Raw genomic sequence first — 19,135 nt, 5'->3', positions numbered from 1 at the left:
ATCCCTCCACAGGTGATCAATGGGATTTAGATCTGGACTCATTGCTGACACTTCAGAACTCTCCAGCGCTTTGTTGTCATCCATTTCTGGGGCTTTTTGACGTATGTTTGGGGTCATTGTCCTGCTGGAAGACCCAAGATCTCGGACACAAACCCAGCTTTCTGACACTGGGCTGTACAGTGCGACCCAAAATCCGTTGGTAATCCTCAGATTTCATGATGTCTTGTACACATTCAAGGCCCCCAGTGCCAGAGGCAGCAAAACAACCCAAAACATCACTGACCTCCCCCATATGTCACTGTAGGTACTGTGTTCTTTTCTTTGTAGGCCTCATTCTGTTTTCGGTAAACAGTAGAATGATGGGCTTTACCAAAAAGCTCTATCTTGGCCTCATCTGTCCACAAGACGTTTTCCCAGAAGGAGTTTGGTGCCATAGCGTTTCATTTCATATAAATGTGGACGGATAGTTCGCGCTGACACTGATGCTCCCTGAGCCTGCAGGACAGCTTGAATATCTTTGGAACTTGTTTGGGGCTGCTTATCCCCCATCCGGACTATCCTGACACCTTTCATCAGTTCTTCTCTTCCGTCCACGCCCAGGGAGATAATCTACAGGGCCATGGGGTGTAAACTTCTTGATAATGTTTCGCACTGAGGACAAAGACAAATCTAGATCTCTGGAGATGGACTTGTAACCTTCAGATTGTTGATATTTTTACAAAATTTTGGTTCCCAAGTCCTCAGACAGTTCTCTTCTCCTCTTTCTGTTGTCCATGCTTAGTGTGGCCCACACAGACACACAATGCAAAGACTAAGTGAACTTCTCTCCTTTTTATCTGCTTTCAGTGTGATTTTTATATTGCCCACACCTGTTACTTGCCCCAGGTGAGTATAAAGGAACATCACATGCTGGAAACAATCTTATTTATCCACAATTATGAAAGGGGCCAATAATTGTGTCCGGACCATTTTTGGAGTTTGGTGACATTATGTCCAATTGGCTTTTTTTCCTCCTTTTTTGGTTTAGTTCCAATACAGACAAAGGGAATAAACATGTGTATAGCAAAACCTGTGTTACTGCAATATATATATATATATATATATATATATATATATATAGAGGAGAGGAGATCTATATATATATATATATATATATATATAGAGGAGAGGAGATCTATATATATATATATATATATATATATATATATATATATATATATATAGAGGAGAGGAGATCTATATATATATATATATATATACAGAGGAGAGGAGATCTATATATATATATATATACAGAGGAGAGGAGATCAATATATATATATACAGAGGAGAGGAGATCAATATATATATATACAGAGGAGAGGAGATCTATATATATATATACAGAGGAGAGGAGATCTATATATATATATATATATATATATATACAGAGGAGAGGAGATCTATATATATATATATATATATATATATATATACAGAGGAGAGGAGATCAATATATATATACACACAGAGGAGAGGAGATCTATATATATATATATATACACAGAGGAGAGGAGATCTATATATATATATATATATATATATATATATATACAGAGGAGAGGAGATCTATATATATATATATATATACAGAGGAGAGGAGATCTATATATATATATACAGAGGAGATCTATATATATATACAGAGGAGAGGAGATCTATATATATATATATATACAGAGGAGAGGAGATCTATATATATATATACACAGAGGAGAGGAGATCTATATATATATATACAGAGGAGAGGAGATCTATATATATATATATACACAAAGGGAATAAACATGTGTATAGCAAAACCTGTGTTACTGCAATATATATATACAGAGGAGAGGAGATCTATATATATATATATATATATATATATATACAGAGGAGAGGAGATCTATATATATATATATACAGAGGAGAGGAGATCTATATATATATATACACAAAGGGAATAAACATGTGTATAGCAAAACCTGTGTTACTGCAATATATATATATACAGAGGAGAGGAGATCTATATATATATATACAGAGGAGAGGAGATCTATATATATATATATATATACAGAGGAGAGGAGATCTATATATATATATATATATATATATATACAGAGGAGAGGAGATCTATATATATATATATACAGAGGAGAGGAGATCTATATATATATATACACAAAGGGAATAAACATGTGTATAGCAAAACCTGTGTTACTGCAATATATATATACATACAGAGGAGAGGAGATCTATATATATATACAGAGGAGAGGAGATCTATATATATATACAGAGGAGAGGAGATCTATATATATATATATATATATATATATATATATATACAGAGGAGAGGAGATCTATATATATATATATATATATATATATACAGAGGAGAGGAGATCTATATATATACAGAGGAGAGGAGATATATATATATATACACAAAGGGAATAAACCTGTGTTACTGCAATCCTTTCCTGTGAGAAATACTTCATTATAAAGAAACATTTCAGGGGGGACAACATTTACAGCCATGTCTGTATGTATATATCTACACACACACCCCCCGCCACAATATATCCCGAGACCCCGCCCCCCCATATATCCCGAGACCCCGCCCCCCCATATATCCCGAGACCCCGCCCCCCCATATATCCCGAGACCCCGCCCCCCCATATATCCCGAGACCCCGCCCCCCCCATATATCCCGAGACCCCGTCCCCCCATATATCCCGAGACCCCGCCCCCCCATATATCCCGAGACCCCGCCCCCCCATATATCCCGAGACCCCGCCCCCCCATATATCCCGAGACCCCGCCCCCCCATATATCCCGAGACCCCGCCCCCCCTATATCCCGAGACCCCGCCCCCCCTATATCCCGAGACCCCGCCCCCCCATATATCCCGAGACCCCGCCCCCCATATATCCCGAGACCCCGCCCCCCCCATATATCACGAGACCCCGCCCCCTCCATATATCACGAGACCCCGCCCCCTCCATATATCATGAGACCCCGCCCCCTCCATATATCATGAGACCCCGCCCCCCCATATATCATGAGACCCCGCCCCCTCCATATATCATGAGACCCCGCCCCCTCCATGTATCATGAGACCCCGCCCCCCCATATATCATGAGACCCCGCCCCCCCATATATCCTGAGACCCCGCCCCCCCCATATATCATGAGACCCCGCCCCACCATATATCATGAGACCCCGCCCCCCCCATATATCATGAGACCCTGCCCCCCCCCATATATCATGAGACCCCGCCCCCCCATATATCCTGAGACCCCGCCCCCCTCATATATCATGAGACCCTGCCCCCCTCATATCATGAGACCCTGCCCCCCTCAAATATCATGAGACCCTGCCCCCCTCATATATCATGAGACCCTGCCCCCCCATATATCATGAGACCCTGCCCCCCCATATATCATGAGACCCTGCCCCCCCATATATCATGAGACCCTGCCCCCCCCATATATCATGAGACCCTGCCCCCCATATATCATGAGACCCCGCCCCCCCCATATATCATGAGACCCCGCCCCCCCATATATCATGAGACCCCGCCCCCCCATATATCATGAGACCCCGCCCCCCCATATATCATGAGACCCTGCCCCCCCCCCATATATCATGAGACCCTGCCCCCCCCCATATATCATGAGACCCTGCCCCCCCCCCATATATCATGAGACCCTGCCCCCCCCCATATATCATGAGACCCTGCCCCCCCATATATCATGAGACCCTGCCCCCCCATATATCATGAGACCCTGCCCCCCCCATATATCATGAGACCCTGCCCCCCCCATATATCATGAGACCCTGCCCCCCCCATATATCATGAGACCCTGCCCCCCCCCCCCCATATATCATGAGACCCTGCCCCCCCATATATCATGAGACCCTGCCCCCCCCATATATCATGAGACCCTGAGACCCTGCCCCCCCCATATATCATGAGACCCTGCCCCCCCCATATCATGAGACCCTCCCCCCCCCATATATCATGAGACCCTGCCCCCCCCATATATCATGAGACCCTGCCCCCCCCATATATCATGAGACCCTGCCCCCCCATATATCATGAGACCCTGCCCCCCCCCATATATCATGAGACCCTGCCCCCCCCATATATCATGAGACCCTCCCCCCCCATATATCATGAGACCCTCCCCCCCTCCATATATCATGAGACCCTGCCCCCCCCATATATCATGAGACCCTGCCCCCCCCCATATATCATGAGACCCTGCCCCCCCCCATATATCATGAGACCCTGCCCCCCCCCCATATATCATGAGACCCTGCCCCCCCATATATCATGAGACCCTGCCCCCCCCCCCATATATCATGAGACCCTGCCCCCCCCATATATCATGAGACCCTGCCCCCCCCCATATATCATGAGACCCTGCCCACCCCCATATATCATGAGACCCGGCCCCCCCATATATCATGAGACCCTGCCCCCCCCCATATATCATGAAACCCTGCCCCCCCATATATCATGAGACCCTCCCCCCCCATATATCATGAGACCCTCCCCCCCCCCATATATCATGAGACCCTGCCCCCCCATATATCATGAGACCCTGCCCCCCCCATATATCATGAGACCCTCCCCCCCCCCATATATCATGAGACCCTCCCCCCCCATATATCATGAGACCCTGCCCCCCCCATATATCATGAGACCCCGCCCCCCCCATATATCATCCTCTTACCGCATAAATCCTGGCCTCAGATACTGCGGCCCAGCAGAGAAGTAATAGGAAGGATCCCAGGAGGAGACGCTGCGGGGGCCACATATTGTCTCCCTATAAGATAGAAATAAATAATGTAATACTGTATAATGGAGGAGGAGTATACAGAGGGGATCTATTACCAGGAGGAGTATACAGGGGGATCTATTACCAGGAGGAGTATTGAGAGGGGATCCAATACCAGGAAGAGTATACAGAGGGGATCTAATACCAGGAGGAGTATACAGAGGGGATCTAATACCAGGAGGAGTATACAGAGGGGATCAATTACCAGGAGGAGTATACAGAGGGGATCTATTACCAGGAGGAGTATACAGAGGGGATCAATTACCAGGAGGAGTATACAGAGGGGATCTATTACAGGAGGAGTGTACAGAGGGGATCTATTACCAGGAGGAGTATACAGAGGGGATCTATTACCAGGAGGAGTATACAGAGGGGATCAATTACCAGGAGGAGTATACAGAGGGGATCAATTACCAGGAGGAGTATACAGAGGGGATCTATTACCAGGAGGAGTGTACAGAGGGGATCTATTACCATGAGGAGTATAAGCGGGGATCTATTACCAGGAGGAGTATACTGGGGGATCTATTACCCGGAGGAGTATACAGAGGGGATCCAATACCAGGAGGAGTATACAGAGGGGATCTATTACCAGGAGGAGTATACAGAGGGGATCTATTACCAGGAGGAGTATACAGAGGGGATCTAATACCAGGAGGAGTATACAGAGGGGATCTATTACCAGAAGGAGTATACAGAGGGGATCAATTACCAGGAGGAGTATACAGAGGGGATCTATTACCAGGAGGAGTGTACAGAGGGGATCTATTACCAGGAGGAGTATACAGAGGGGATCTATTACCAGGAGGAGTATACAGAGGGGATCAATTACCAGGAGGAGTATACAGAGGGGATCAATTACCAGGAGGAGTATACAGAGGGGATCTATTACCAGGAGGAGTGTACAGAGGGGATCTATTACCATGAGGAGTATAAGCGGGGATCTATTACCAGGAGGAGTATACTGGGGGATCTATTACCGGAGGAGTATACAGAGGGGATCCAATACCAGGAGGAGTATACAGAGGGGATCTATTACCAGGAGGAGTATACAGAGGGGATCTATTACCAGGAGGAGTATACAGAGGGGATCTAATACCAGGAGGAGTATACAGAGGGGATCTATTACCAGAAGGAGTATACAGAGGGGATCTATTACCAGGAGGAGTATACAGGGGGATCTATTACCAGGAGGAGTATGAGAGGGGATCCAATACCAGGAAGAGTATACAGAGGGGATCTAATACCAGGAGGAGTATACAGAGGGGATCTAATACCAGGAGGAGTATACAGAGGGGATCAATTACCAGGAGGAGTATACAGAGGGGATCTATTACCAGGAGGAGTATACAGAGGGGATCAATTACCAGGAGGAGTATACAGAGGGGATCTATTACCAGGAGGAGTGTACAGAGGGGATCTATTACCAGGAGGAGTATACAGAGGGGATCTATTACCAGGAGGAGTATACAGAGGGGATCAATTACCAGGAGGAGTATACAGAGGGGATCAATTACCAGGAGGAGTATACAGAGGGGATCTATTACCAGGAGGAGTGTACAGAGGGGATCTATTACCATGAGGAGTATAAGCGGGGATCTATTACCAGGAGGAGTATACTGGGGGATCTATTACCCGGAGGAGTATACAGAGGGGATCCAATACCAGGAGGAGTATACAGAGGGGATCTATTACCAGGAGGAGTATACAGAGGGGATCTATTACCAGGAGGAGTATACAGAGGGGATCTAATACCAGGAGGAGTATACAGAGGGGATCTATTACCAGAAGGAGTATACAGAGGGGATCTATTACCAGGAGGAGTATACAGGGGGATCTATTACCAGGAGGAGTATGAGAGGGGATCCAATACCAGGAAGAGTATACAGAGGGGATCTAATACCAGGAGGAGTATACAGAGGGGATCTAATACCAGGAGGAGTATACAGAGGGGATCAATTACCAGGAGGAGTATACAGAGGGGATCAATTACCAGGAGGAGTATACAGAGGGGATCTATTACCAGGAGGAGTATACAGAGGGGATCAATTACCAGGAGGAGTATACAGAGGGGATCTATTACCAGGAGGAGTGTACAGAGGGGATCTATTACCAGGAGGAGTATACAGAGGGGATCAATTACCAGGAGGAGTATACAGAGGGGATCAATTACCAGGAGGAGTATGCAGAGGGGATCTATTACCAGGAGGAGTGTACAGAGGGGATCTATTACCATGAGGAGTATAAGAGGGGATCAATTACCCGGAGGAGTATACAGAGGGGATCCAATACCAGGAGGAGTATACAGAGGGGATCTATTACCAGGAGGAATATACAGAGGGGATCTATTACCAGGAGTATACAGAGGGGATCTAATACCAGGAGGAGTATACAGAGGGGATCTATTACCAGAAGGAGTATACAGAGGGGATCTATTACCAGGAGGAGTATACAGGGGGATCTATTACCAGGAGGAGTATGAGAGGGGATCCAATACCAGGAAGAGTATAAGAGGGGATCTAATACCAGGAGGAGTATACAGAGGGGATCTAATACCAGGAGGAGTATACAGAGGGGATCTAATACCAGGAGGAGTATACAGAGGGAATCTAATACCAGGAGGAGTAAAAGGAGGGGATCTAATACCAGGAGGAGTATACAGAGGGGATCCAATACCAGGAGGAGTATACAGAGGGGATCTAATACCAGGAGGAGTAAAAGGAGGGGATCTAATACCAGGAGGAGTAAAAGGAGGGGATCTAATACCAGGAGGAGCATAAGAGGGGATCTAATACCAGGAGGAGCATAAGAGGGGATCTAATACCAAGAGGAGTAAAAGGAGGGGATCTATTACCAAAAGGAGTAAAAGGAGGGGATCTATTACCAAAAGGAGTAAAAGGAGGGGATCTATTACCAAAAGGAGTAAAAGGAGGGGATCTATTACCAAAAGGAGTAAAAGGAGGGGATCTATTACCAAAAGGAGTAAAAGGAGGGGATCTATTACCAAAAGGAGTAAAAGGAGGGGATCTATTACCAGGAGGAGTATACAGAGGGGATCTAATACCAGGAGGAGTATACAGAGGGGATCTAATACCAGGAGGAGTATACAGAGGGGATCTATTACCAGGAGGAGTATACAGAGGGGATCTATTACCCGGAGGAGTATACAAAGGGGATCCAATACCAGGAGGAGTATACAGAGGGGATCTATTACCAGGAGGAGTATACAGAGGGGATCTATTACCAGGAGGAGTATACAGAGGGGATCTATTACCAGGAGGAGTATACAGGGGGATCTATTACCAGGAGGAGTATGAGAGGGGATCCGATACCAGGAAGAGTATAAGAGGGGATCTAATACCAGGAGGAGTATACAGAGGGGATCTAATACCAGGAGGAGTATACAGAGGGGATCTAATACCAGGAGGAGTATACAGAGGGGATCTAATACCAGGAGGAGTATACAGAGGGAATCTAATACCAGGAGGAGTAAAAGGAGGGGATCTAATACCAGGAGGAGTATAAGAGGGGATCCAATACCAGGAGGAGTATACAGAGGGGATCTAATACCAGGAGGAGTATACAGAGGGGATCTAATACCAGGAGGAGTAAAAGTAGGGGATCTAATACCAGGAGGAGCATAAGAGGGGATCTAATACCAAGAGGAGTAAAAGGAGGGGATCTATTACCAAAAGGAGTAAAAGGAGGGGATCTATTACCAAAAGGAGTAAAAGGAGGGGATCTATTACCAGTAGGAGTATACAGAGGGGGATCTAATACAAGGAGGAGTATACAGAGGGGATGTAATACCAGGAGGAGTATACAGAGGGGATCTATTACCAGGAGGAGTATACAGAGGGGATCTATTACCAGGAGGAGTATACAGGGGGATCTATTACCAGGAGGAGTATGAGAGGGGATCCAATACCAGGAAGAGTATAAGAGGGGATCTAATACCAGGAGGAGTATACAGAGGGGGATCTAATACCAGGAGGAGTATACAGAGGGGATCTAATACCAGGAGGAGTATACAGAGGGGATCTAATACCAGGAGGAGTATACAGAGGGAATCTAATACCAGGAGGAGTAAAAGGAGGGGATCTAATACCAGGAGGAGTATAAGAGGGGATCTAATACAAGGAGGAGTATACAGAGGGGATGTAATACCAGGAGGAGTATACAGAGGGGATCTATTACCAGGAGGAGTATACAGAGGGGATCTATTACCAGGAGGAGTATACAGGGGGATCTATTACCAGGAGGAGTATGAGAGGGGATCCAATACCAGGAAGAGTATAAGAGGGGATCTAATACCAGGAGGAGTATACAGAGGGGATCTAATACCAGGAGGAGTATACAGAGGGGATCTAATACCAGGACGGAGTATACAGAGGGGATCTAATACCAGGAGGAGTATACAGAGGGAATCTAATACCAGGAGGAGTAAAAGGAGGGGATCTAATACCAGGAGGAGTATAAGAGGGGATCCAATACCAGGAGGAGTATACAGAGGGGATCTATTACCAGGAGGAGTATACAGAGGGGATCTATACCAGGAGGAGTATACAGAGTGGATCTATTACCAGGAGGAGTATACAGAGGGGATCTATTACCAGGAGGAGCATGAGAGGGGATCTAATACCAGGAGGAGTATAAAGAGGGGATCTAATACCAGGAGGAGTATACAGAGGGGGATCTAATACCAGGAGGAGTATACAGAGGGGATCTAATACCAGGAGGAGTATACAGAGGGGATCTATTACCAGGAGGAGTATACAGAGGGGATCTATTACCAGGAGGAGTATACAGAGGGGATCTATTACCAGGAGGAGTATACAGAGGGGATCTATTACCAGGAGGAGTATACAGAGGGGATCTATTACCAGGAGGAGTATACAGAGGGGATCTATTACCAGGAGGAGTATACAGAGGGGATCTATTACCAGGAGGAGTATACAGAGGGGATCTATTACCAGGAGGAGTATACAGAGGGGATCTAATACCAGGAGGAGAATAAAGAGGGGATCTAATACCAGGAGGAGTATACAGAGGGGATCTAATACCAGGAGGAGTATACAGAGGAGATCTAATGGTGGTATATAGAGGGGTGATCATACAGGAGTAGTATATAGAGGGGTGATCATACAGGGGTGGTATATAGAGAGGTGATCATACAGGGGTGGTATATAGAGGGGTGATCATACAGGAGTGGTATATAGAGGGGTGATCATACAGGAGTGGTATATAGAGGGGTGATCATACAGGGTGGTATATAGAGGGGTGATCATACAGGAGTGGTATATAGAGGGGTGATCATACAGGGTGGTATATAGAGGGGTGATCATACAGGGGTGGTATATAGAGGGGTGATCATACAGGGTGGTATATAGAGGGGTGATCATACAGGGGTGGTATATAGAGGGGTGATCATACAGGGGTGGTATATAGAGGGGTGATCATACAGGGGTGGTATATAGAGGGGTGATCATACAGGGGTGGTATATAGAGGGGTGATCATACAGGTGTGGTATATAGAGGGGTGATCATACAGGGTGGTATATAGAGGGGTGATCATACAGGGTGGTATATAGAGGGGTGATCATACAGGGGTGGTATATAGAGGGGTGATCATACAGGGGTGATCATACAGGAGTGGTATATAGAGGGGTGATCATACAGGGGTGGTATATAGAGGGGTGATCATACAGGGGTGGTATATAGAGGGGTGATCATACAGGTGTGGTATACAGAGGGGTGGTATATAGAGGGGTGGTATATAGAAGGGCAGTATATAGAGGGGTGATCATACAGGGTGGTATATAGAGGGGTGATCATACAGGGTGGTATATAGAGGGGTGATCATACAGGGGTGGTATATAGAGGGGTGATCATACAGGAGTGGTATATAGAGGGGTGATCATACAGGAGTGGTATATAGAGGGGTGATCATACAGGTGTGGTATATAGAGGGGTGATCATACAGGGTGGTATATAGAGGGGTGATCATACAGGGTGGTATATAGAGGGGTGATCATACAGGAGTGGTATATAGAGGGGTGATCATACAGGGTGGTATATAGAGGGGTGATCATACAGGGGTGGTATATAGAGGGGTGATCATACAGGGTGGTATATAGAGGGGTGATCATACAGGGGTGGTATATAGAGGGGTGATCATACAGGGTGGTATATAGAGGGGTGATCATACAGGGTGGTATATAGAGGGGTGATCATACAGGGGTGGTATATAGAGGGGTGATCATACAGGGGTGATCATACAGGAGTGGTATATAGAGGGGTGATCATACAGGGGTGGTATATAGAGGGGTGATCATACAGGGTGGTATATAGAGGGGTGATCATACAGGGGTGGTATATAGAGGGGTGATCATACAGGGGTGGTATATAGAGGGGTGATCATATAGGGGTGGTATATAGAGGGGTGATCATACAGGAGTGGTATATAGAGGGGTGGTATATAGAAGGGCAGTATATAGAGGGGTGATCATACATGGTGGTATATAGAGGGGTGATCATACAGGGTGGTATATAGAGGGGTGATCATACAGGAGTGGTATATAGAGGGGTGATCATACAGGGGTGGTATATAGAGGGGTGATCATACAGGGGTGGTATATAGAGAGGTGATCATAGAGGGGTGGTATATAGAGGGTGATCATACAGGGGTGGTATATAGAGGGGTGATCATACAGGGTGGTATATAGAGGGGTGATCATACAGGGTGATATATAGAGGGGTGATCATACAGGGGTGGTATATAGAGGGGTGATCATACAGGGTGGTATATAGAGGGGTGATCATACAGGGTGGTATATAGAGGGGTGATCATACAGGGTGGTATATAGAGGGGTGATCATACAGGGTGGTATATAGAGGGGTGATCATACAGGGTGGTATATAGAGGGGTGATCATACAGGGTGGTATATAGAGGGGTGATCATACAGGGTGGTATATAGAGGGGTGATCATACAGGGTGGTATATAGAGGGGTGATCATACAGGGGTGGTATATAGAGGGGTGATCATACAGGGTGGTATATAGAGGGGTGATCATACAGGGTGGTATATAGAGGGGTGATCATACAGGAGTGGTATATAGAGGGGTGATCATACAGGGTGGTATATAGAGGAGTGATCATACAGGGTGGTATATAGAGGGGTGATCATACAGGGGTGGTATATAGAGGGGTGATCATACAGGGTGGTATATAGAGGGGTGATCATACAGGAGTGGTATATAGAGGGGTGATCATACAGGTGTGGTATATAGAGGGGTGATCATACAGGGTGGTATATAGAGGGGTGATCATACAGGGTGGTATATAGAGGGGTGATCATACAGGGGTGGTATATAGAGGGGTGATCATACAGGGTGGTATATAGAGGGGTGATCATACAGGGGTGGTATATAGAGGGGTGATCATACAGGGGTGGTATATAGAGGGGTGATCATACAGGGGTGGTATATAGAGGGGTGATCATACAGGGTGGTATATAGAGGGGTGATCATACAGGGGTGGTATATAGAGGGGTGATCATACAGGGGTGATCATACAGGAGTGGTATATAGAGGGGTGATCATACAGGGTGGTATATAGAGGGGTGATCATACAGGGGTGGTATATAGAGGGGTGATCATACAGGGGTGGTATATAGAGGGGTGATCATATAGGGGTGGTATATAGAGGGGTGATCATACAGGAGTGGTATATAGAGGGGTGGTATATAGAAGGGCAGTATATAGAGGGGTGATCATACATGGTGGTATATAGAGGGGTGATCATACAGGGTGGTATATAGAGGGGTGATCATACAGGAGTGGTATATAGAGGGGTGATCATACAGGGGTGGTATATAGAGGGGTGATCATACAGGGTGGTATATAGAGGGGTGATCATACAGGGTGGTATATAGAGGGGTGATCATACAGGGTGGTATATAGAGGGGTGATCATACAGGGGTGGTATATAGAGGGGTGATCATACAGGGGTGGTATATAGAGGGGTGATCATACAGGGGTGGTATATAGAGGGGTGATCACACAGGGTGGTATATAGAGGGGTGATCATACAGGGTGGTATATAGAGGGGTGATCATACAGGGTGGTATATAGAGGGGTGATCACACAGGGTGGTATATAGAAGGGTGATCATACAGGGGTGGTATATAGAGGGGTGATCATACAGGGGTGGTATATAGAGGGGTGATCATACAGGGGTGGTATATAGAGGGGTGATCATACAGGGGTGGTATATAGAGGGGTGATCATACAGGGTGGTATATAGAGGGGTGATCATACAGGGGTGGTATATAGAGGGGTGATCATACAGGGGTGGTATATAGAGGGGTGATCATACAGGGTGGTATATAGAGGGGTGATCATACAGGGGTGGTATATAGAGGGGTGATCATACAGGGGTGGTATATAGAGGGGTGATCATACAGGGGTGGTATATAGAGGGGTGATCATACAGGTGTGGTATATAGAGGGGTGATCATACAGGGTGGTATATAGAGGGGTGATCATACAGGGGTGGTATATAGAGGGGTGATCATACAGGGGTGGTATATAGAGGGGTGATCATACAGGAGTAGTATATAGAGGGTGATCATACAGGGTGGTATATAGAGGGGTGATCATACAGGGTGGTATATAGAGGGGTGATCATACAGGGGTGGTATATAGAGAGGTGATCATACAGGGGTGGTATATAGAGGGGTGATCATACAGGTGTGGTATATAGAGGGGTGATCATACAGGGTGGTATATAGAGGGGTGATCATACAGGGTGGTATATAGAGAGGTGATCATACAGGGGTGGTATATAGAGGGGTGATCATACAGGGGTGGTATATAGAGGGGTGATCATACAGGGTGGTATATAGAGGGGTGATCATACAGGGGTGGTATATAGAGGGGTGATCATACAGGTGTGGTATATAGAGGGGTGATCATACAGGTGTGGTATATAGAGGGGTGATCATACAGGGTGGTATATAGAGGGGTGATCATACAGGGTGGTATATAGAGAGGTGATCATACAGGGGTGGTATATAGAGGGGTGATCATACAGGGGTGGTATATAGAGGGGTGATCATACAGGGTGGTATATAGAGGGGTGATCATACAGGGTGGTATATAGAGGGGTGATCATACAGGGTGGTATATAGAGGGGTGATCATACAGGGGTGGTATATAGAGGGGTGATCATACAGGAGTGGTATATAGAGGGGTGATCATACAGGGTGGTATATAGAGGGGTGATCATACAGGGTGGTATATAGAGGGGTGATCATACAGGGGTGGTATATAGAGGGGTGATCATACAGGGGTGATCATACAGGGTGGTATATAGAGGGGTGATCATACAGGAGTGGTATATAGAGGAGTGATCATACAGGGGTGGTATATAGAGGGGTGATCATACAGGGTGGTATATAGAGGGGTGATCATACAGGGGTGGTATATAGAGGGGTGATCATATAGGGGTGGTATATAGAGGGGTGATCATACAGGAGTGGTATATAGAGGGGTGGTATATAGAAGGGCAGTATATAGAGGGGTGATCATACATGGTGGTATATAGAGGGGTGATCATACAGGGTGGTATATAGAGGAGTGATCATACAGGAGTGGTATATAGAGGGGTGATCATACAGGGGTGGTATATAGAGGGGTGATCATACAGGGTGGTATATAGAGGGGTGATCATACAGGGGTGGTATATAGAGGGGTGATCATACAGGGTGGTATATAGAGGGGTGATCATACAGGGTGGTATATAGAGGGGTGATCATACAGGGGTGGTATAAAGAGGGGTGATCATACAGGAGTGGTATATAGAGGGGTGATCATACAGGGTGGTATATAGAGGGGTGATCATACAGGGGTGATCATACAGGAGTGGTATATAGAGGGGTGATCATACAGGGATGGTATATAGAGGGGTGATTATACAGGGTGGTATATAGAGGGGTGATCATACAGGGTGGTATATAGAGGGGTGATCATACAGGGTGGTATATAGAGGGGTGATCATACAGGTGTGGTATATAGAGGGGTGGTATATAGAAGGGCAGTATATAGAGGGGTGATCATACAGGGTGGTATATAGAGGGGTGATCATACAGGGTGGTATATAGAGGGGTGATCATACAGGGTGGTATATAGAGGGGTGATCATACAGGGGTGGTATATAGAGGGGTGATCATACAGGGGTGGTATATAGAGGGGTGATCATACAGGGGTGGTATATAGAGGGGTGATCATACAGGTGTGGTATATAGAGGGGTGATCATACAGGGTGGTATATAGAGGGATGATCATACAGGGTGGTATATAGAGGGGTGATCATACAGGGGTGGTATATAGAGAGGTGATCATACAGGGGTGGTATATAGAGGGGTGATCATACAGGAGTGGTATATAGAGGGGTGATCATACAGGAGTGGTATATAGAGGGGTGATCATACAGGTGTGGTATATAGAGGGGTGATCATACAGGGTGGTATATAGAGGGGTGATCATACAGGGTGGTATATAGAGGGGTGATCATACAGGTGTGGTATATAGAGGGGTGGTATATAGAAGGGCAGTATATAGAGGGGTGATCATACAGGGTGGTATATAGAGGGGTGATCATACAGGGTGGTATATAGAGGGGTGATCATACAGGGGTGGTATATAGAGGGGTGATCATACAGGGTGGTATATAGAGGGGTGATCATACAGGGGTGGTATATACAGGGGTGATCATACAGGGTGGTATATAGAGAGGTGATCATACAGGTGTGGTATATAGAGGGGTGGTATATAGAGGGGTGGTATATAGAAGGGCAGTATATAGAGGGGTGATCATACAGGGTGGTATATAGAGGGGTGATCATACAGGGTGGTATATAGAGGGGTGATCATACAGGGGTGGTATATAGAGGGGTGATCATACAGGGTGGTATATAGAGGGGTGATCATACAGGGTGGTATATAGAGGGGTGATCATACAGGGGTGGTATATAGAGGGGTGATCATACAGGGTGGTATATAGAGGGGTGATCATACAGGAGTGGTATATAGAGGGGTGATCATACAGGAGTGGTATATAGTGGGGTGATCATACAGGGTGGTATATAGAGGGGGGATCATACAGGAGTGGTATATAGAGGGGTGATCATACAGGAGTGGTATATAGAGGGGGGATCATACAGGGTGGTATATAGAGGGGTGATCATACAGGGTGGTATATAGAGGGGGGATCATACAGGGTGGTATATAGAGGGGTGATCATACAGGAGTGGTATATAGAGGGGTGATCATACAGGGGTGGTATATAGAGGGGAGTATTATACAGATGAATGGCTCCAGCATATACTGTATCTCACCGTTGTGTGTTGCAGGCTCCGGGTATTACATCTCAGCTCCGGGTGGGTACAGCGCCGTGTATACAGTGTATATAGTGTGCAGAGCAGTGATTACCGTGTATATAGTGTGCAGAGGAGTATATACCGTGTATATAGTGTGCAGAGGAGTATATACCGTCCGTAGTATATATGTTGTGTACACAGCGCAGTCCCCGGTGTCTCCTCCTCGGACGATCTTTTCCGGTCTCCTCCCCGTTTCCTTCACTGCACATCCGGCGGCTTCACCTCCTCCCAGAGCCGCGTCCGATCCTGCAGTGTGTAGAGTGGCAACTAGGAGGCAGGATGGTGGAGGGAGAGGTGATGGTGTAAGCAGTGGTGGAGCAGGGAGAGGTGATGGTGCAGACAGTGGTGGAGCAGGGAGAGGTGATGGTGTAAGCAGTGGTGGAGCAGGGGGAGGTGATGGTGTAAGCAGTGGTGGAGCAGGGAGAGGTGATGGTGCAGACAGTGGTGGAGCAGGGAGAGGTGATGGTGTAAGCAGTGGTGGAGCAGGGGGAGGTGATGGTGTAAGCAGTGGTGGAGCAGGGAGAGGTGATGGTGCAGACAGTGGTTAGAGCAGGGAGAGGTGATGGTGTAAGCAGTGGTGGAGCAGGGAGAGGTGATGGTGTAAGCAGTGGTGGAGCAGGGAGAGGTGATGGTGCAGGAAGTGGTGGAGCAGGGAGAGGTGATGGTGCAGGCAGCGGTGAAGCAGGGGGAGGTGATGGTGCAGGCAGCGGTGAAGCAGGGGGAGGTGATGGTGCAGGCAGCGGTGAAGCAGGGGGAGGTGATGGTGCAGGCAGCGGTGAAGCAGGGGGAGGTGATGGTGCAGGCAGCGGTGAAGCAGGGGGAGGTGATGGTGCAGGTAGCGGTGGTGCAGGGTGAGGTGATGGTGCAGGCAGCGGTGAAGCAGGGAGAGGTGATGGTGCAGGCAGCGGTGAAGCAGGGTGAGGTGATGGTGCAGGCAGCGGTGAAGCAGGGTGAGGTGATGGTGCAGGCAGGGTTAGGTGATGGTGCAGGCAGCGGTGAAGCAGGGGGAGGTGATGGTGCAGGCAGCGGTGAAGCAGGGGGAGGTGATGGTGCAGGCAGCGGTGAAGCAGTGGGAGGTGATGGTGCAGGCAGCGGTGAAGCAGGGGGAGGTGATGGTGCAGGCAGCGGTGAAGCAGGGGGAGGTGATGGTGCAGGCAGCGGTGAAGCAGGGGGAGGTGATGGTGCAGGCAGCGGTGAAGCAGGGGGAGGTGATGGTGCAGGCAGCGGTGAAGCAGGGGGAGGTGATGGTGCAGGCAGCGGTGAAGCAGGGGGAGGTGATGGTGCAGGCAGCGGTGAAGCAGGGGGAGGTGAAGGTGCAGGCAGCGGTGAAGCAGGGGGAGGTGATGGTGCAGGCAGCGGTGAAGCAGGGGGAGGTGATGGTGCAGGCAGCGGTGAAGCAGGGGGAGGTGATGGTGCAGGCAGCGGTGAAGCAGGGGGAGGTGAAGGTGCAGGCAGCGGTGAAGCAGGGGGAGGTGATGGTGCAGGCAGCGGTGAAGCAGGGGGAGGTGATGGTGCATGCAGCGGTGAAGCAGGGGGAGGTGAAGGTGCAGGCAGCGGTGAAGCAGGGAGAGGTGATGGTGCAGGCAGCGGTGAAGCAGGGGGAGGTGATGGTGCAGGCAGCGGTGAAGCAGGGGGAGGTGATGGTGCAGGCAGCGGTGAAGCAGGGGGAGGTGATGGTGCAGGCAGCGGTGAAGCAGGGGGAGGTGATGGTGCAGGCAGCGGTGAAGCAGGGGGAGGTGATGGTGCAGGCAGCGGTGAAGCAGGGGGAGGTGATGGTGCAGGCAGCGGTGAAGCAGGGGGAGGTGATGGTGCAGGCAGCGGTGAAGCAGGGGGAGGTGATGGTGCAGGCAGCGGTGAAGCAGGGGGAGGTGATGGTGCAGGCAGCGGTGAAGCAGGGGGAGGTGATGGTGCAGGCAGCGGTGAAGCAGGGGGAGGTGATGGTGCAGGCAGCGGTGAAGCAGGGGGAGGTGATGGTGCAGGCAGCGGTGAAGCAGGGGGAGGTGATGGTGCAGGCAGCGGTGAAGCAGGGGGAGGTGATGGTGCAGGCAGCGGTGAAGGTGATGGTGCAGGCAGCGGTGAAGCAGGGGGAGGTGAAGGTGCAGGCAGCGGTGAAGCAGGGGGAGGTGATGGTGCAGGCAGCGGTGAAGCAGGGGGAGGTGATGGTGCAGGCAGCGGTGAAGCAGGGGGAGGTGAAGGTGCAGGCAGCGGTGAAGCAGGGAGAGGTGATGGTGCAGGCAGCGGTGAAGCAGGGGGAGGTGATGGTGCAGGCAGCGGTGAAGCAGGGGGAGGTGAAGGTGCAGGCAGCGGTGAAGCAGGGGGAGGTGATGGTGCAGGCAGCGGTGAAGCAGGGGGAGGTGATGGTGCAGGCAGCGGTGAAGCAGGGGGAGGTGAAGGTGCAGGCAGCGGTGAAGCAGGGGGAGGTGAAGGTGCAGGCAGCGGTGAAGCAGGGGGAGGTGAAGGTGCAGGCAGCGGTGAAGCAGGGGGAGGTGATGGTGCAGGCAGCGGTGAAGCAGGGGGAGGTGATGGTGCAGGCAGCGGTGAAGCAGGGGGAGGTGAAGGTGCAGGCAGCGGTGAAGCAGGGAGAGGTGATGGTGCAGGCAGCGGTGAAGCAGGGGGAGGTGAAGCAGGGGGAGGTGATGGTGCAGGCAGCGGTGAAGCAGGGTGAGGTGATGGTGCAGGCAGCGGTGAAGCAGGGTGAGGTGATGGCAGCGGTGAAGCAGGGGGAGGTGAAGGTGCAGGCAGCGGTGAAGCAGGTGGAGGTGAAGGTGCAGGCAGCGGTGAAGCAGGGAGAGGTGATGGACCACCATCATCCGGCCCCA

The 19,135-nt window shown here is 48.8% G+C and overlaps 1 protein-coding gene across 1 annotated transcript in view; it reads right to left on the bottom strand.

Annotated features, from left to right (window-relative positions):
* LOC130311706 (E3 ubiquitin-protein ligase RNF13-like) overlaps positions 1-16,510 on the bottom strand; it is a 38,386-nt gene extending 21,876 nt beyond the window's left edge. The window contains exons 1-2 of the mRNA XM_056552505.1: positions 16,275-16,510; positions 4,770-4,862 (exon numbers count right to left, since the gene is read on the bottom strand). Of these exons, the coding sequence (XP_056408480.1) occupies positions 4,770-4,853 (84 nt within the window). The 5' untranslated portion in view covers positions 4,854-4,862; positions 16,275-16,510. The remainder of the gene's footprint in view (positions 1-4,769; positions 4,863-16,274) is intronic.
* Positions 16,511-19,135: the final 2,625 nt, after the last annotated feature.

This window comes from Hyla sarda, unplaced genomic scaffold (genome assembly GCF_029499605.1).
Source record: "Hyla sarda isolate aHylSar1 unplaced genomic scaffold, aHylSar1.hap1 scaffold_166, whole genome shotgun sequence".
Classification (NCBI taxonomy): Eukaryota; Metazoa; Chordata; class Amphibia; order Anura; family Hylidae; genus Hyla; species Hyla sarda.
This window is presented reverse-complemented; position numbering and strand designations above follow the sequence as displayed.